The 20,951-nt window shown below is 42.8% G+C and overlaps 1 protein-coding gene across 1 annotated transcript in view; it reads right to left on the bottom strand.

Moving 5' to 3' along the window:
- The window catches only part of ecel1 (endothelin converting enzyme-like 1), a 47,804-nt gene extending 27,436 nt beyond the window's left edge, over nt 1-20,368 (bottom strand). The window contains exons 1-6 of the mRNA XM_076735959.1: nt 20,217-20,368; nt 12,627-13,799; nt 11,546-11,614; nt 11,127-11,237; nt 10,689-10,781; nt 8,734-8,858 (exon numbers count right to left, since the gene is read on the bottom strand). Coding sequence (XP_076592074.1) covers nt 8,734-8,858; nt 10,689-10,781; nt 11,127-11,237; nt 11,546-11,614; nt 12,627-13,484 — 1,256 coding nt within the window. The 5' untranslated portion in view covers nt 13,485-13,799; nt 20,217-20,368. The remainder of the gene's footprint in view (nt 1-8,733; nt 8,859-10,688; nt 10,782-11,126; nt 11,238-11,545; nt 11,615-12,626; nt 13,800-20,216) is intronic.
- Nucleotides 20,369-20,951: the final 583 nt, after the last annotated feature.

Raw genomic sequence — 20,951 nt, 5'->3', positions numbered from 1 at the left:
TATATGCTAATGGTAGAACTAAAGCAGTTCTCTGCTGTATGTGTGGGAGAGATGAACATTTCACTTGAGGCATCTTTGAAGAAAAGTAACGGCAGTAATCTCTCAGAGTAAAGCTAGAATCACACCTGATGTAAGGGGTTAACGGGAGCTCTTCTTTTACAGTTTTCAGATTTCCCCAGTGCAATATTAGATACATGCATGTGCTTTAATTAAATTTCCAACAGTTACCGTGTTTTCATTCTTTCATGCAATATGTGAGATACAACCCCAATTCCAAAAAAGATGGGATGTTGTGTAGAATGTGAATAAAAACAGAATGCAATCATCTGCAAACAAACTGTGTCTACTGACAATGGTTTTAGAAGTGCTCCTGAGCCCATGCAGTAACATCCTTTATCCAATCATGTCTTCACAAAGTGGTGAATCTCACTCCATCCTTGCTTGTGAACGACTGAGCCTGTTGAGGATGCCCCTTTCACACCCAATCATGATACTATCACCTGTTACCAATGAACCTGTTTACCTGTGGAATGTTCCAAACTTTCCCAGTCTTTTGTTGTTGCTCTTGACCCAACTTGTCTGAAATGTGTCACTACTGCAAATTCAGGCAATTTAAGCATATATTGACAAAAGTCAATGAAGCTGATGAGGTCAAACATTAAATACATTGTCTTTGACCTGTTTTCAGTTGAACTTACGTCAGAAAGGATCAGCAAATTATCACAATCTGTTTTATACAGCGTCCCAACTTTTTTGGAATCTGGGTTGTAGAGCAACAGTGGATGAACCTATAACTGAAGTTACATCCAGTTATCTTCTATTTCCCCTTGTGTTGTTACTGAATAGGAGGCAACTCCTGTGCAATCAGTTTTATTCATTCGCTGTGATAGAGTGGCAGTCTTGGTGGGCAGAATGTTTGCAGTGGAGATGGCTTTACTAGATGTGTCTTATAAAAAGAAGAATATGGAGCCTTTCGTCAGCTTCCTTGACATTCTCATCATTTTCATCAATTTTCAGTCTTATCAGGAAGTTGTAGGGAAAACAACAGCAGGAAATAACAGTTCTTACACTCCCCACATGGTGTCTCATAGTGCTGACATGTAGTTACATGCAGGCACACGTCAGCTATGACGTAGACTACTGAATAGCTGCAGAGCCAAGTCACCTAGAGGTTGACTTTGAAACTTTAATCAGCCAACAGCTTAGACCTAAAGTTGTGTTAGCAGTTTAACTTAATAACATAGAACCATCTGTCAACATACTACTATCTTTTTAAGGCATCTATTTGTCTTCTGACAAGCAACCGGAAATTCATGGAGCGTCTGTGCACCGTTCTTAGTCCATCACATGCTCACTAAAATGGACTCTTCCAAAAACATGTAACTCACAATCAGTTTGTCTTTGGCCCCCTAGAAACTTCCCCACAGGCTCAACTCACCCCACTCTCCTCTACACGCACTGTGCACGCCAGTGTGTGCTTAGTGCCATAATGGAGTCACAGCGCGGCTAAATGAAAGCAGAGGGCCTGTCGGTGAGATGCTGTACAGATCAGGCAGTAGGTCTTAATCACCAGAGGACTGAGTGAAGGCTCATTAGCTGAATGGATTTTAATGGGGCTAGTTAGGGAGATGAAAAGACACTGTCCCTGTGCACTGCATCAACACATTACCACAGGTAATGACCCTGCAGGTAATAGAGGAGAGAAGGACTCCTCTGTTCCAGACTTGGAATAATTTAGAAACTGGAGTTAAATATTTTTATCTGTTAAACGCTAAATTTAATTTAATTGGACATACAAACAGTAACACTACATACACAAGCTTTCAAACTACAAACAGAAAATCACACATTTAGCTGTTATATTGGTGGAAACTTTTATCCAAAGCAACTTATAGTAGCATGACTGCATATATTTTCAGCTCAAGAGGCCCTGCTGGGAATCAAACCCTGACTGCTGAAAGCTATGGCACCATGAAATCAACGAGTTGGAGAACAGCTTCATCTGAAAATGCCTTACAACTACCTTGAGTGTACATTTTTAAGAGCAGTGGACCCAGCAGGAAGTGAATCTTCGACTGCGACTGTTTCACTTCTGTGGATTGCTCATGGACACACATACACCGCATGCTGAAACATACCTCAACGAAAAACACATGACATGATAGACATGATAGTCTCCTGCTGCAGCCTAAACACTCAGGAACAATAAAACACACCTGATTCCCACACGATGGTGAGAGAGAGAGAGAGGGAGAGAGAGAGAGAGATGGTGAGGGGGGGAGTGTGTGAGAGAGATGCTGGTGTTGTCATTATGCTTTCCCCTTCATTGGGGCCTGCTCATCTGGCTAATGGGATTGGCTGCAGTCTTTGCAGTGCGTGTGGACTACACAAACACACACATACACATGCATACATACTGGAGGGAGAGAGAAGAAAAGGAAGATGGATGGATGATGAGGAGATGGAGGTGTGGATGCTCCTGTCAGGAGGCTTGTATGATGGGAAAGCCATCAATATGAGAACATAGGAGGAGTGGAGAGAGAACAATGAAGAGACGGACTTGGTCAATAGATGCCTTCAAAGATGGAGAGTGTGTATTCTCACAGATGGGGGCAATGAGAAATGGACAGAGAGAAACAGAGTGATAGATCCAGTTGTCAATAGCAACCTCAAATCGTTGAGAATGAAGAAGAGAGGAGGAGAAATGAAATGATGCATGGAGGGAGAATGATGGGTAGTAAAAGGAAAGGAGGAGGATAGATGGATGAAGGAAAACACCTGAGGTTTCAACAGGAGGGGGGGTAAAAATGGGTGGAAGATGAAGACACGATCGAGAAACAATGGGATGAAACAAGTATGAAAAGGAAGATGTGAGGAAGACTAGAGAGGAATGGACAAAATAATGAAGCAAAAGAAGGAAAGCAGTATTGCAGAAAGAGGGATGTTGCATTCGTTTTAACCATGCATCCTGTCATCCTGAAACACACAACAATCTAACAGACAGATAAAGCGAAGCACCTGGCTGTGTGTTCTCTTTGCTTGTCTGTCACCTTCTCACCTACAGAGTGAAACACTGTTCTCCCAATTTAACAAGAATGCAAACTTTCCTCCTCTGTTTTTCTGTATTTATACCAATGCCCGTCTGTGCCAGCCTCTTCAACTGTGTTATATCGTCAAGTGTACTCCTGGACAGAATATGCATGTGTGTGTGTGTGTGTGTGTGTGTCTGCGTGTGAGTGAGTGGCAGAATCCTGCAGAGTACCACAGAGCACAAAAGAGTTTTTCTGTGGTCCATCACTGGCCTTGAGAGGAAACAATCCTCTCCATCTGCTCTACTGGACAATAATACAACAGGCCAATACCTCTGCCACAACCCCTGATTCACACTGCACAAAGCCAAAAAATGACACTATCTGTGTGTGTGTGTGTGTGTGTGTGTGTGTGTGTGTGTGTGTGTGTGTTTGCAGGGTTCATATTTTCTGTGTGGTTAAATGTGCAGGTGATTCACCTCTCTGCTATTCTCTGCTTTTTGCACATCTCATGATGACTGCATGCTTTGCTCAGCTGGATGAGTGACTGGGCAATCATGAGGGTGGGTCAACCATGTTTGCTTTGTCAAGCTCATGTTCTCGTACTGTGAGAAATACTAACTCTTCATATCCCACATCAAGAAAAATCTAATAAACTGGCCAGAGGTTCAAGCTGTGCTTACAGAGCAGGCAGATAGTGGATTTAAGAAAATTCAAATTTCCCAAGGTGATCGACCTTGAACACAACACGCAAATAGGAACACTTGCTTTGGTTGCCATGATGTTTTTAAAGTTAGCATTGTGTCATTTTATTATTTGTGATACTAGCAGCATAGTTCTGATTTGAACAAACACTCAGCCTCTCAGCTGATGAATCCGAATGGTCGCTATTGGCTCAACAAATATTGTTACCTTGAACTGTAATAAGAGTGGTTATAGCTATTCATCTGGAACCATCATCAGGTAAAAATTTTAATGTATGCATTTGTTTGATTTTTAGCCAAATACCTGATAAAACTGAGAACATTAACATACGCCTCAGCTGTACTTTGGGTTTAGCGCTAAACGTAACATTGTACCTGTTTTTATATGCTACAGGACATATCGTGTGCAGAATAAACAATCAACGCCATGTCGTCATGAGTATTTCCACTGTGGACCAATGACAGTCTCACAAACACAGATTCAGATGGCGGCGTTATTCATGATGATAATTCTGACAGAAAACTTCACCTGTCTTTGGGGCTGTTTTTATAATGTACATATGTTGTTGATTTTATTTTGTATCTTATTTATTGTCTGTGTGTTCCTCTCTACGTCTCCTTATTGACAATTGACTGTAAATAAGACTTAAATTTGGTGGTATGTGCACATTATTACACTATTATGATAGCCATGTTTCCTATTAGTGGAATTAATTAAATAGTAGACACTCAGTTTTAAAAATGAGTATATTGAGACTTTCATGTCGCACATGTGCAGTTAGTAAGATAACCCACGGTGCTGAAAAAGTGACTAGATTTTAGAATAAAGTCAACTTCTTTGCAGTTGTGCTACTCAGTATTGGAATAAGAGTCCAAATGTTCAACCTAACTGGTTTTCCAAGGGTTTTTGGGCTTTAAGATTAATTTTGCCACAGTACTGATGTGTGTGTGCACAACCTCACAGAACCACTGGCCTGGCTGAAATCTTGTTATATCATTTTGTTGATATTTCTTCATTAGCACTGTCTCAACTATGGAAACGATACTAACAAAAGCAGGAATTTGTTTTTGATATCATTTGCGCTAATGAAAAATGCATTTCATTAGAATGAATTATTTGGACGAGTGGGCATATTAACACATTGTACTGAACAGGAGGAGTAAAAGGAGGAAGTGGATTTTTTTTCTTACAGGATTTTGCTCTGTCAGGTTCAAATTTCCAGTGTTATCCCACTGTGAGGACTAACTTCAGTTTCCTGGTTTCTGTATTTATTTGTGTGCATGGATGTTGCAACAAGCTGTGTGGCTGGCAAATAATAGGCAGCGGTGGAGAGACCCCATGATGTGGGGAGCTGGGGCATTTTAACTGAGTTCTCATAAGCTATGCTAATGAACAACGCCCCCCAGTATAACTGTGTGTGTGTGTGTGCATGATTTTGTGTGCGTGATTTTGTGTGTGTGTGTGTGTGTGTGTGTGTGTGTGTGTGTGTATGCGATGCCAACCTTTGTTTAAACCCCAATAAAGAACTTCCTGGCAGACAGAACCTGGAGACAGACTGGAGGTGGGAGGAAGATGAGATTGAGAAAACAAAAAAAAAAAAAAAAAAGAGAGATTAAAAAGTGAAAGAATGGTGAAAGAGAAGAGGGAAGAGAGCAGAGACAGGTGAGGAGGAGGATGACAGGAGGCAGATCTGGATAGAAAACAATGGAAGAGATGCAGATGGAGAGAAGAAAGAGTGGTGTTGGGGGACTGAGGCAGAGTTCAGGGAAACAGAGGGTCATGATGCAAAGTTGAGAGGGAGAGATGTAGTGAGGGATGAGAAGGAGACGGAGACAGATGGAGATAGCTGGGGGCAGGGGACTGAGGAGAAGAGGGTTTGGTGAGGGGAGGATGAGAAAGAAGGAAAGACACTGAGTCAGAAAGTTGCAGACAGAGTCAGAGAGAGAGAGGAAGTCTTAAAAGTTCAAACTGATACCTCCCACTGTCAATGTATGGAAGCCTGATCCCGCCAGGAAAAGAAGAAAAGAAAGATTTAATGTTTTATTCATGGATTTCTCAAATTAGTCAAACTTTGACATTTTCACACAGAATGATGAGATATGAAGTCTCAATTATGACAGCAAATCAGATTTATGATGTCTTAGAATAAAGGGGCTCCGTAGCGATTTCAACATAAGATTAATTTACTTTTCAGCAGCACTACCCAGCACATGAAAACAGTTGTATAATGTCATTTGAGGCTCTGAAGGCTGCTTTCTAAGATGACAAAATAATCATGATGATGTCATCAGGTTGTGTTTGGTGTTTAAAAGAATGTGATTTAAAAGATGTGGGAATCTACCAGCAGGAAGGGTTCAGCAAGTTGGACTCACAAACTCATGAGTATCTCATATTCTTCAACTGTTTCCTATTTTTAATTTAAAAAGTCAGTGTAGTTTAGCCAATTTCATTCACTATAAATATACTTATTTTTTATCATTCCCAACTTTTCAGCATTTTTTTTTCCTTCACTGGCAGAAATGGGCTTCCATACATTTGAGCTCACCAATGTGCAAAATTAGCGACTGCGGTTTAAAAGATTATTTTGACCACTTGGCACAAAGTCTCAGGTTGGGCCAGGCCACATGTGTCAATATTCATTTAACAATTTTTCATGTTAGCACAGTGTTGTTCAGCACCTGTTCATTTTAACCAAGACACGGTGAACTCAGGCATGTTTAGCAAGATTAAGGCAGCATCTTTTGTAGTCACATGCTTAAGATGTGACTGGCATTTGCTTCCACAACTAAGTGGCACTAAATACAACCCAGAAATGAAAAGTTGATTTTAACTTTCAGAGTGCAGCTCCACAATGACACCGTATCAGCCAAACATTACAGCTGACTGAGTGAACGTGTGATAAAAGGGAGAGGATGTCAGGCGGACACAGGTGGAGGGAACAAAAGACAGGGAGGGAGGATGATTGAAACTTAGTGTAGAATCTATTACTGAAGCCATCAGGGGGGATGGATGGACAGACAACTCAAAGAGAAGATTGGTAAACAACAAGGGAGGAGACAGACCTGAGGAGAAGTGAACCTGGGCTAATGGATTTGACAGTGGCGATGGTAGCTGTACTTTTACAAAGAGGATTATGAATCCCTTAATGAAATGACCCTAACTCAATGCCTATGTGTGTTGGAGTGTTGTGATTAAAAAGTACATTTCACAAAGAAGGGAGAGCAGCAGGAGACCAGATAAAAGAGATAAGGAAAAATAGAGCGCAAAACAGAGTAGAAAATTTGATATGGAAGAGATGTTTACACTGATGGGAGCTGAGCTAAATCACTGCCAAAAGAAAGATCCTATCTTTTATAGTGGCTGATAAAAGTAAGCAGTAAAAAAACACAAAAGAATTTTCAACATTTATTTGTATCCTGTAAAATGTGCACGGAGGAAAAAAAGAGTAAAAATAAGGCTATAAAATGAGGTAAAAGCATTTGTAAAAAACCTATGGGATAAAACCGAGTTGGACTTACTGTACAGAAAGAACTCAAACATATTTCTTCGAGAGTGGTGAGAAATGTAAAATTCAACTGCTCCGAGCAGCCTCCGTATCAGCAGGACAGATATGCCACTTGCTCCTGACTTTGGAAAACAAAACAAACACCTCATCCTCCCAAAAATCGATTTGCTAACATTAACATGAACATCGGGCTAGGTAGCAGTGGGGTTTCCGGGAAATGTGATCTTCATTTTGAGAAACACGACTCATATCGCGTCTCACTGGATCAGATAGATGGACACCTCTTGTTCAACAAAAATCTGCACCCATCGATCATTCCTATTAATGCATTCATAAATGACTTAGACCGAGGTCTGTCTTAAATAAAAAAGCAACCATTCATCTCCACCACAGTCCTGTTTGTTCACAGCAGGATTTTTGAGGTAGCTGATTTCACAGACACACACTGCACAAACAACCAGTGCTATGACCTTGAATTAAAAATCTGATTTTTGTCAATCTGGCAATGTCATTCACCTCTGATAAAGTAAATATATCGCATTTTGATTGATTCATTGATCACAAATCTTGTGTGATTGATCAACACTACACAAGTTTGTAGCCCCGGTCTTGCACTAAAATCGATCAGAGCTTGTAGGATACAACATGGTGAGCTGGTAGATCTGAAACGGTGAGATGAGGTGCTTAAATGACCAACACTGAAGGTACTGTAATGTCATGAACTGGTGAGTTATGAAATTACCAAAATGTCTGAATAGGTTATGCTGCTATAGACAGGCAGAGAGACATGTATCCAGTCTCAGACATAAATGACAAGCAAGTAATCCACCCGCCAGTCATCTGGCTAGTCAGCCATGCATGAGGGCTGAGTGCTGTTGTGCATTTGTGTGGAGCACAATGGCTATTGGCGAGCTGTCAGTTGCTGTGACACACATCCTGATGTGCAGCAGCCCTCTAAGGCCTCCCCTGGAGTCTGTCAACAAGAAGAAGGGGAAGGAAAGTGTGTGTGTGTGTGTGTGTGTGTGTGTGTGTGTGTGTCTGTGCGTGTGTGTCCGTCCGTCCATGTGCGTCTGTCTGAGTCTGCAGGTGGTAGAAAGGTGTGGGTGTAGATCAATAATAATCAGTTGCAGTAGAACTGCAAGTTCACCCAACAGTGACTCACCTCAAACACACACACACAAATGAACACACAAATACATGTACAGCAGTACTCAAAAACCAATCCATACACCTCGTGACACTGCACTGTAGCCCAAACTATGGTGACAGCCCTACACCAAAGACAGCACACACAGAGACACACACACACACACTCAAAAACAATCTCAAACAAAAGCGCTTACTCATGCTCAAAAAGTACCGACTCAAAAATTCCTGCGTCTAATTTCATCGATTTTCCATACACCTCAGTGCCCTCATCTTTCTCTCCCCTCTCCCCTCTCCACAGCCCCAACCCTCCACCTCCACCCTGCCACCCGTTCTCTCTGTCTCTACCTCTTTGAGGTGGTCTTGATGATGTCAGAGACTTTCTGTATGTAATCGGTGGCGAGCACCACGATCTCTTCGTCCTCTGAGAAGTTGTCGTGGAAGATTCTGTCCAGCAAGCGTTTCCAGTGAAGCTATGGCGAGTGGAGGAATGACACAGGTTAGTTTTTAAAGTCATACATTTCCCCCTTTCAAGACACCCCCCCCCCCCCCAAAAAAAAAAAAAAAAAACCTGCACTGACCCATAAATTTAAACCCAACCTACAACCTTGTCATCATTAAAATTAAAATGAAATTATAATTAATTAAATAATAATCCAACACAATCCAGTAACAGAACTGGCCTGGCACTAACTTTGGGGGTTCAGTACGAGGCCTATTTGGGGCTTGACCACAATTAGGCCTTTCTGTAAATCAGGTCAAGACCCAAACCATGACTATAAGACCCATGACCTGATGTGTGAACAGGCTCAGAGCTTGCTGCTGACAGTTGGCAAAATAAGGACAGCAGGTTAGCGGCACTCAACAGCTCTGGGAATATATGATAAAAAATACTTTAAAAAGTGTGCACGGTGTGCAGAATAAAGCAGAAGCGTGATCCACATTGTCAACAGATAACTGTGTCAGCACTCAGAACACAGTTAACCACAATACTTTTAAGCACAGTGTGGCTACCTGCACTGATCATTTCAATCTTCTGATACTGTGTTTTTTATGATTGTTACGTGATATAAAGGCTGTTAAAGGTCGTTTTTCTGTTTGATCAATAAGGACAAATGTAACTAAACTGTGTTGAGGGGGAGCAGAACTGCAGAGATTAATGCATGCAACATGAAATCACTCTTGGTTGAACTGTTTGCAATGAAGTGATTGTATGTCACTTTGTTTTGCTTTAAATTGTCACAGGACAAAAAGGTTGGGGCCAGGTCCTTTAGATCAACACTGATCTATTCTACTGTCAACTTCACCATTTTACTTTTTGCAGTTACTTTGCTTACTTTTTTTGGTGGTTAGTTACTTGCACGTCAGCCTCCTTGTAATTTAATTAGGTTTTTACATTAAATTCAAGTTTTGAATGACAGAGCTCAAGGGTTTTACAGAATTTGGAAAAAGCAAATGAATAGCAGCAACACGCTGAAGCCATTCAGCAGCATTCAGTCTATCCCTGTTTGAATCCTTATCCTCTAATCTGCTTCAGTCCACGCTTCTCTTGTCAGTGTCCCTCCCATCCCCTTTATTCCTACTCATGTTCATGCTGTCTCTTTTTCTGTGTGTGTACTTTTATTGGCTGAGAAGCTAAAAATCAACCTCTTCATCGTCCTCTCAAGATATGCCCAGATTCCATCTCAGCTCCTTCCCTCCAGTCAATCCCTCCCTCGACCATGAAACATCTTGAGGATTCTCTGTCAGTGTTCCTGCAGCTTCAGAGGAGAGCCTCAGCCTTCTCCTCCCTGCCTGTGTCCCCAGTGTCTTTCTCTCTCCTCCCCTCCCTCCATCATTTCCAGCAGCCCCCAATGTCTCCTCATTTTCTCCTTTTCCTTCTCCCGTCTTTCATTCCATCTCTCAACCTCCCCGTCTACCCTGCAGGGCGGACAGCTTTTGTGAGTCACTTAGGCCTGTGTGTGTATGTGTGTGTGTGTGTGTGTGTGTGTGTGTGTGTGTGTGTGTGTGTGTAGCACTTCACCACTCCCTCCCACCCAAAACATGCACACACCTTCCCTTTGTGCACTCACACACTTGCCACACTACTTAAAATGCTCAGTTGGAGTTCAAATCTTAATCCATCACATCTGCTTCTACCCAAAATGCATGTGCACACACACGAACTTGTAAATGATGCATATTTTTATATGCTGTGTGTGTCTGTGTGTGTCTGTGTGTGTGTGTGTGCGTGTGTGTGTGTGTGTGTGTGTGTGTGTGTGTGTGTGTGTGTGTGTGCGTGTGAGTGTGTGTGTAGTACTCACACTGGGAGCGATGCGCTGTAGCTGCCTGAGGGTGATACGGTTATACATGGTGCTGATGTCCTTTCTTTGGTCATCATATTCTGACACAGTGATCTGGAGAGAGAGGACATTTTAGTCAACACTGCCCACAAACACAGACACACACACACACACACGTTAGGTTTCCATCACTTTTGGGCACATTACATATACTTACATTCATTTCCTGTAGACTTACCCTAACCATAACCACTACTTGCTTAACACTAACCCTTACCCTGACTTTAACCTTATCCTAATCCTATCCCAACCTTAACCCAAGTCTTCACCCTAAAGTTTAATTATTTACATTACGGGGGCATGCATTTTGTCCTCATAAGGAAGACAAGTCCCCACAATTGGACTGTGAGTAATATGAATAATGACATGAACACAGACATGCATGTGAAATTAGCTCACATTGGCCAGACTGGTCTCCAGCTGTATAATCTCCTTGGACTTCTGTGTGGCGTTGCGATCTCCCAGCATGCTCAGCAAGCGCTCCATCAGGGCCTTGTATGCTGCCAGGATCTGAGAAGCACAATGACATCAGCGCTAATTGAGAGGAGGGGCCGCGCCATCATCAGTAATGGCCGGTGACGGGGGTGACATGTGGCAAAGTGGACAGGATAACAAAAGCACAGCGGGTGACACAGGAAGACAGTTGGATTGATGGAGAGAAGATGGAGGGGGAGAAGAGTGAAAGAGGGAAAGGAAGGAGTAAGGGAAGGAAAGAGGAAAAAGGGCAGTAAGAGGGGATGTTAGGAAGGAGAGAGGGAGCCTAACAGAAGTCAAGTATGAGGGGCTGCGATCAAGAAGAGGTAAGGAAACATGTTTACCTTCACACTGTCCTCATCCTGTCCCAGGTAGAGGCTTCTCTCAGGCAGTGTGAGCCCCTCCTGGTCAATCTGCACAAACATACACATGCACACAGTCCAACACTCATGTAGTAATTTCTTTTTTCTGGTAATATAGTCGCATATAGGTTGCTAAGTCCTCAACAGATGTTTACTGAAAAGATTGGTTAATATTTCAATAATCTGTAATAATGCCAACATTTACAAGCCACACTCAACACACTGTTTGCTAAACATATGAATTATTTAGAATATTTAATAAATAATGCCCACACACAGTCATTCTGATGTTGGGCAACTAATGTTTCTCAACTTAATATCACTGCTGTCCTTAAGCCAAACAAGCCACTTTAAAGCCCATGTGACTGTCTGAAAAAGGCACTGTCACACAGCTGAGCACGGGCGTTTTTCCTAGTGTAGGAAAAGGCCAGAGACTGTATTGGATGCTTCCCTGATAAGTTAGTTGATACATTTTAGTTATTGCTACTTTTGTCAAACAGTGTATCAGAGCAGATGTGACAAACCCCAGTCTATAAAAACTTAAATGAAAGTTTCACTTGAAGTTAAAATATGGTACTGAACTTGAAGGTTCACGTTTTTTCTGGAGCTTTCATCCATATCTCACAGGCTTTTTTGGCAAATGGAACTTGTTTAGGTGTCATTACGTGTCCTAAGTACAGAATTTCTGTCATGTGGTTGTTCCAGTGACTGGATATGGAGTGGAGACAACTTAGCAAGTTCCATTTGCTCAAGAAGGTTTGCGAGGTACAGTCAAATGCTAGCAATAAGCCAACATGTGAACCTTGAGCTTAGAATACTTGATTGAAGGTGTGTTCCCAAGGTTAAGAAGGAACCTCCATGCTCAAGTTCATTGACTCTAATTTAAGGATCTGACAATGCACCTAAGATAATGTCATTAATGTCCTGTGACTGTGTTGATTCTGAGGATTTTTCACCTGACAAGACAACACACACAGGAACTCAAATACACTCATGGCCTTACAAACACACATCTCATGCTTCCACGAACATAAACTCAGCTCCCCCACATTCCATTTCTCACCCTGATTGCATTCCTGGAAGAGTTTTTGTCATCCACATTGACAGTGAGGGAGAAGAAGACAGCAGTGCTGTACACCCCCTGGGTTCTGTACAGCAGCTCATTGAAGTCTGGCCTCTGCGGTGCACCCTCTGTCTCCCACCCAGCAGCTCCAGGTGGAGCCCCCACCAGGTCCCAACCCCCACAGCTGTCTATCACCTCCATCATGGGGTCAGAGCCCAGCTTGTCGATCTCCTGGATGTTGATGCAGGATCGATAGAACTCCTTGACCTTGCGCTCTGCTGAGTTGGGCCCGCGTCTTCGTATGGGTTCCAATAGGAGTCGCTGTAGTTTCTCCTCATTGTGCTCTCCTATGGCAGTGATGATGCCGTAGCTGAGCTTGTCCTCAGGGATGCCATGACGTCTCAACCAGCCACCACAGGCGAATGAGTAGAAGTCCTGGCAGGGCTGGATGGTTGGGTCAATATTGGCCTGAACGAAGCGCGCTGCTCTCAGTAGGGAACGTTTGCGCTGGCAATCCTGTCGGCACTGTGGGTCTTGTTGGGCGTCCAGGGAAATGTACTTGAGTGCCAGCATGCTGCCCAAGATGACGCACATGCCTGCTGCAAAGACCAGTGCAGAGAGGAGGCAGATCTCCCTCCGGCTCCATCGTGGAAGCCCCCCGCTGCTGCTGGTGCTGCTTAGATCTCTGTTTCGACCGTTCGACCAGGTCCCTCCACGGGTGCGCCCCATGTGACGGTCCAGGCTGCCCCCCAGGTGAAGGGTCATGCCATTGCTGAGAATGTCACTACTATAGCGACCACCATATTTCACTTCCTGGAACTCATCATAGTGGGCAGTTAGTGAGTATGTCTTCTCCATGGCAATGGTCAGTCACTCAGTAAGAAGTAGCAGAAAGGGATGAAAGTGGAGTTATTTCTATGTTTAGTGTACTGGCATGGCTATTCTTACTGAGACAAAAAGACGGACCCCCACAACAGGACAAAACACTGAAGTGATCTCCTCTTTAGGCAAAGTCCCCTTTATTCTTTTCAAATCAAAAATCGGCAGAGTGAAGGGCTCACATTGTGCAAAAGGAATCTCATGAGTCCTGCTCTCTCTCTCTCATCCTCTTTCTCTCTGCTCCCTTTCCATTTGTTCTCCTCTCTTCCTTCTCTCCAACCAGTTACAGGTCACCTGTCGATAAAAATAGAAATGAGAAGGGGGGGGCTGTAAGTCAAGAGAGAGAGATAGGAAATTGAATCCACGATTACAACAGCAGAGAATAACAAAATAGTATCTTTTTTTGGGGCACTTTTTCCCCACTTTGTCTCCTTCTGTTGTTTGTCGGCTAAGGTTGTTGGACTGATTGGTGATAGTCATCCCTCAGGGAGACGATGTCTGTGGGTGACTCATGGCTTTGGATGGATCAATGGAGACAGGAGTAGAGAGTTGAGCATCAGCTGGGCATGGAGAGGTGTGACAATCACCATAACTTAGCTTGTGTCAGTCCAAACTGATGTTATTACAGATGGACAGACAGAATTTATGTCCTGTCCTGAGAAATATACACACACACACACACACACGCACACACACACACACACACACACACACACACACACACACACACACACACACACGCACACAGCACAGAGGGCATCAGCTGATCCTCTGGAGATTTTAAAGGAATAACAAGCTGTCACATTAAAAGCAGCTGCCAAAATATAAATCATATGCGCATACATCCCAAAATGTTCTCATTTATACTTAGATATATGCAATGTATGTCATCATATATGATACTGTCTATACTTAATATATGATGGTATGTAGTTATTTAAAGACCTACAATGCACTGGATTCGCAGTATGTACTTGCATTCATGTTATGTAGCAAAAACACCCAGACAATCCCTCCACACACACACACACACACACACACACACACACACACACACACACACACACACACACACACACAATATTTTCTTAGCTGTTTGCATTCTCCTTTGCTTCTGCTGATGTATTCTACATGTAGCCTGTAGGCAGTATCACAGGCCTTTAGACAGAGTGACTGACTGATAAATTGTTTTTCTGGATCCTGTCCCTGTGAGAGTTTGCAAGCCCTTGTGTGTGTGTGTGTGTGTGTGTGTGTGAGTGACTGTGTGAGTGAGTGTGTTTTCAGTGGCCAGGCGTACTGAACTTGCTGAAAGCTGTGAAGGTGATCTGTGAAAATTGATCCCTGTTATCTCCTCTGAGAGTAGCAAACTTCAGCACTGATGTCTTTAACAAGCTTTCTTTTGCCTTATGGGAGCGCTGTATGTAGATAAGAGAAGGCAGAAGAAAGAAGGAAAGAAAGAACAAAAAACTAAAAGAACTAAGAAGCTTAGTGCTTACAGGTAAACAGATGGATGACGAGCTTCTATCTCAAAGTGTAAGAGGTGGTAGTATAAATCATGAGGGACTGGCTGATGGGTGGGGAGTGGGTTAAAGTATTATGTTTTAGGGGGAAAGGATAGGATGATTAAAAGAATGCAGAGAAAAGGGTGGATAGGTGTCGCAGAGATAAAATTCTTGTCTACAACTTCAGAGATCTGGTGTTCTGTTATTGATAGTTGTGTGATCCAAAAAAACAACTGTTTGTGTTTGCTAGTCACAATCTCAAATATCTTGATGATCGTGTTATTAATATTAAATAGAACAAAAGGAGGGAAATATCAGAAATGCATGTTTTCAAAGAGAGGCCGGTGTCTGTGTTTGACTGACAGCAGTTGGCAGGCTGAGCCCCGGCAGGGGAACGAGAGACAAAGGAAACAAACTTGCACTGCAGCCTAGATGTCATGGGAGCTGTTGTTTGTAGTATTGAAGAGTAAACATCATATTAGCATCTAACTGGACACAAGTGACAGTTGCAGGTACATTTACTTGGAGTTTACTGTGCCACACCTGAGCAGCTAATTAGCTATCTCACTTCCAACTTACGTGCTGGACAACAGAATAGGTTCCCATAACTCTAATCATTAACCTGTATGTGTTTTAGTTGCCTGCAATATTGGCATGCAATGTTAAAATAATATACATTGTAATTGGATGTAATTCTGGGTTTTACAGAACCAAACAATATCAACATTCTGTCTGATGATAGAGTTGCCTTGTTACTGCTTTAGTGGCCCCTACTGCTTGGTCAGGGTGCCTGCATGGGGACGGGGCAACTGGATGGGAAACCATGAACGTTCCACGCGTTACATACCTGTCCTGGTAAAGTTTATGGCATACAGATGAAAAGAAGTGGCTGGTGACAACATGTAGCACTTTTCTGCCTATACTGAACCCAACATCAACAGTAGCAGTGATGACAAGTACAGTGCAGAGGGGACTGGGCACTCCAGAATGGGGGAAAATGGTGATGTGGGAGGAGAGTGTGTCTCTGTGTGGTGTCACTGTCAATTCAACTTATCATCCATCAATCCTCTGCCTTGTTATACGCAGACACAATTACAAAAATTCTGTATCTATGAAACCATATCCGGTCACTATGAGACTCATGTGCTTCATGCAGGAGCACATACTCATTGCTTCCATATAATTGATTATAATGTAAATGTTATTGAATTGCTGTTCAAAATGTATGCATTCTCTCTTCTCAACTTTTCTCTCTCTCTCTTTCAAATGCATGTGCAGTTTCACACACATATATGTGCACACACACACACACACAATTAAACTCTGAGTGGACATCGTGCGTATGGCTAATGGATTGGATCTTGTGGGTACCATCACGGGGAAAGGCATGCGTGATGAATAGCTATTTACCGAACATGACAGGACCTAATATCTGAGAGTTATACTAATACTGCTGTGCGCGACACACACACACACACACACACACACACACACACACACACACACACACACACATAGCACACCACAACACATGCATAGACACTTATAATGCATCAAAAACACACCCCTGGTGATACATAGCACCGTGTCAGTTGTAAAGCATTTCCCATACATCTTTCCAGCAATAGACAATAACTTATTCAATTATAGCAGGGGTTCTCAAAGCCTGGTCTGGGGGACCTTCAGGGGCTGGATGGTACCAAATGGACAGAAAGTCCTATTACATTCAAATGAACCACAAGATCTTCAAAGAATAACTTAACAGTGAATCCACTTTTTCTGAGTAAAAAGTAACAGTAAATTAGATGCACAGTCACTTTATTACACTGTTCATTACAGCAGAAGTTATTTCCCTATTCCAGTCCAGTAATTGGGGTCAGCAGTAGCTCTGGCCGTATAGAGACTTGGCTTAGGAACTGGAGGTTGGCCAGTTCAAGTCCAACTTGGAGCATGTTACAGGGTATGGACTGGCAGCTGGAGAGGTGCCAGTTCACCTCCTGGGCTCGAGGTGCCCTTGAGCGAGGCACCAAACCCCAAACTACTTGGAGTACAGACTATGTGGCAGCCCCGTCACTTTGGGATCTCTCTACCGCATGTGCATTGGCCGTGTGTGTGTATTTCAGGCCTGTGTGTGTACATTCTAACAACAGAGTGGAAAAAATCAATTTCCCCAAGTGGGATTAATAAAGCGCTAATTTTAAATTTAATCCCTTCTTCCAGACCCCCCCCACCCAAAAAAAAATCTGTGAAAAATCTACGACGTCGCCCGGGACACTGCTCCCGAATGTCACCTCCCAATGTCACGTTCACCCCTCCTTCCCTGATGACAGCACTGTGAGAGGGGTGGGAGTGTTATGGTCCCTGGGAATTTTTTGTATTTGTGAAGGGTCACATTCAAGCTAAAATGGTGTGTTGGGGTGGGGTGGACCTTCATCTTACTTCTTGACCCATTAATATTAAATCCTCAGAGAAGATCAAGGATAATCAATAAGTGAAGGTGTCTGACAGGGCAGGCTCTCATTACTTCCTATGGAAACTCTGCAGATGGATCACAACTGTCCTCACATAGATATAAGAGGTCCAATGGAAAATGACCTGTGTGCTAATGGCTCAATATATAACTGAGCTTCAAACATAGAGGGACTAGCGGTGTGACTGTTGAGTTATTCAGTAATGTTAAAAGTGAAATGAAATATTTTACTGGTGTTTTGTTTCGGAAAAGTTCCTCAAATGAGCATATGAAATGCTCATTGCAAATGAAAGCTGTGTCTATCAGCATGAGCTGTACTGAATTATCACCTCAGACTTTCAGCGCTTTAGAAATGGCAGGCTTTGGGAGTTAACACATCAATGCATTAAAAGTGTTCCCCATAGTCTGAGGAAGTCAGAGAGAGACATGAAGTCACCTCAGGTCAACATCGTCTATTTGCAAAGTTGCCAACAAATGCTGGAGGGCACATTAAGAAGAGCGTAAAATATAGCCATTAATACTAACTGTGTCAGTATTATTTACTGATCAATCAATACTAACAGAAAACCGTTCCACTTTCTAATCTGTAACCAAATACATAACCTGCTGAACAGTCACTACGCATCTCCTGCAGTTTCACTACACAGGAACCATATGCATATGCCTTTAGCAGCTGATCTGTTGGGCATTTCCTCAAAACTTATCACAATGATGTATATTACACTCTGAGCGTCACCATCACTTTCCGGACAAACTATCTTACATCTTAACCATTAACATAAACTCACTGAGAGCAAACTCTCCTCTTCTGCAGTTTGTGATGATATTTGGTGGTAGTCAGAAAAAATGGCTTAGCGGCAAACTCTGTGCTTTTCTCTCCTCTCAAGACGAGTTACATCACCTGAAAGTCCTCCACAAATGGGTTTATTATCCCTTAATCAAAGTGGTCACAGAGCCTGCCCCAAAAACTTCACGGCACTCAGAGGGTTCAGCGTGGGAGTGAGCCCCCCTGGAGCCTTATCACTGGTCGCCAGAGGCTGCAGTAGAGTGCTACGGTGCGTTTGTATGGACTACAGATTTGGACACACAGCTCAAGGGTCCTATATAGAACCAGAAGATACTTCTTAGGCTTGTACCAGAGCAGAACCTCCTTTGTGGTGCTATTAAAAGCTATTTAAATGTTGCGTATATATAAAATGTCATCATCAGCAATACCAAAAGACATTTTAAGGAGCACACTGGGATCTTTATTTTTATTTTATTAATAAAACAAACGTTTGAGCCGCTCTAAAGAATAATTAGACTGAAGAACCCTTGAAGAACTCTCCTTCCCTCACTCCTCTCTATCACACACACACACACACACACACACACACACACACACACACACACACACACACAGAGAGAGACTCGCTGTTACAAAGCGTTCACATACTGTAACTCCACTAACCTTAATGACTCTCCAAACCTCTTCTCTGATTAGAGCAGTACGCCAAACTACAATTCAAATCCTGATATTTTTAAAACTTAGAGTGTAAATGTAGGCAAATCTACATGTACCTACCTCCTGTTACACTACCAGTATCCCTACTCAACTATTAGGAGAACTTCACCCTGTTTGGTACCCCGCAGGGTTATTTCTCTGGAGGGGGCTTCACAAAGATATTCTTTTTGTTTTTAATTTTAGAATTGTGTTCGAATAAAAGAAGCTTTTATGGGTCGTGACATAGATCAAATGAAACATTGTTGTATAAATTTGTGTGATACATATCTATGTTGTACCAGTCTCTCAACAAGCGAAGACGTATTCAATTACACTGATATTGAACGGGATTCTGTTGAGGGCAGAAAAGCGCGTCTCTGTCGTTGGACAGAGCAGTTAAAACTGGTGAATACAAGTAGGGTGGTGGTGACAATGTAAATCTGGAGAGCGACTCTTCTAATCTCAAACTTCAGAAACGACACAAAAACTCGTGGTGCGTAAAGACGCAGACGAGGCTACTGCTGGTGCGCAAAAAAGAAAAGAATTTGCGACCACAGAAAGAGGTTTTGCCTACTCTTGCGCGCATTTAAAACAGCTTTTGCTTGGGGTGCAAACACAAGTTGTTTAACTTTCACTCATCACAGATTAACACAATGGCGTCAGGTAATTTTTTTTTCTTCTCATCACTCATCAAGGACGCGAGGAAGCTACATGGAAACGGTCAAAAAGAGTAGAATATAGACTTCTCAAAACGCACGTAATGCCACACAGTTATCCATCACCCGTCTGTAAAAAGTAGTCAGTCAGCAGTCCACTAAAGTAAGGGCCAGAGCCGTTTAGCATCCCCACATTCAGTTTGATATTTTTTCCTCTTTTCAGTGTTTTGGACAACTCGCCGACAGATTCATCTTATTACTGACCATCAAAACTTCTGGACCTGTTCATGGACACCGTGAAGAAAAGCCTGATGACTGACAGACAATGTGCGTAAAGACACAAGTGGACACCTTTCATTAACGTGTCGGCCTCTAAAACGTGACTTCCAAGTTAATCTGTGGCAGTTTGTCCTTTATCCTCGCTCTCCACTATTAAACAAAAACCCAACATGATCAAATCTGGATTTACAAGAGCCCTTAACCTGCCTCGCCATGCCCTCATGCTGTATTAACACTGGCTGGTAGAAGAGGAGCTTCAGTACGCTCATTAGAGGTGTGGACTGCCCCAGAGCCGCGGAAACTTGTGCGAAAAGATCTTACCTGTGGTAAGTAAATCAAAATCCCCGGTGGGAATGTAAAAGTGCCTTTGCTGTCAGTGTGTAGATAGTGGGGATCCACTCCACTGACGGTCCAACTGGATTATCCGGTCCCCCTCCGGAGATCGGCACACACCGGGGTCCGCACCGCTCTCTGCCGCCGCTGCAGCCTCACAGCCTCCGATGTATGGAGAGAGAGAGAGAGAGAGAGAGAGAGAGAGAGAGAGAGAGAGAGAGAGAGAGAGAGAGAGGATGGAGGGGAGGGATGGAGGAGAGAGAGGAGGGGGTCCTTCATTAACAAGGTAAGGCAAGCACACACACACACACACACACACACACACACACACACACACACGCACACACACACACACACACACACACACACACACAACAGATGTTAATCCTTATATCCACTGGCAGTGCTTTTTATTTTTCTTCCATTGGTTGTGTTTTCAAATAATTGGTATTTGTGTGAGTCATTATCAAGCCAAATGCATATTTTACATTATTTTTCATTATTTTTCATACCAGCAGCTACTTCTACTTAAAGTAACTGGCTGAGTTCTTATTGTGAGTTTTTGGAAGAAGATTGACTCGAAATTTCACCTTTTGATGCTCAATTCAGCATCAAAGCATCCTCAGTTCATGATAAAAAAAGCCATCGCCAACTCCTACACATCCTCACATGTCTGTCCACATTAACAGAAGATAAACCTCACAGTGAAAAAAAAATCACACT

Source organism: Chaetodon auriga, chromosome 7 (genome assembly GCF_051107435.1).
Source record: "Chaetodon auriga isolate fChaAug3 chromosome 7, fChaAug3.hap1, whole genome shotgun sequence".
NCBI classification, from domain to species: Eukaryota; Metazoa; Chordata; class Actinopteri; order Chaetodontiformes; family Chaetodontidae; genus Chaetodon; species Chaetodon auriga.
This window is presented reverse-complemented; position numbering and strand designations above follow the sequence as displayed.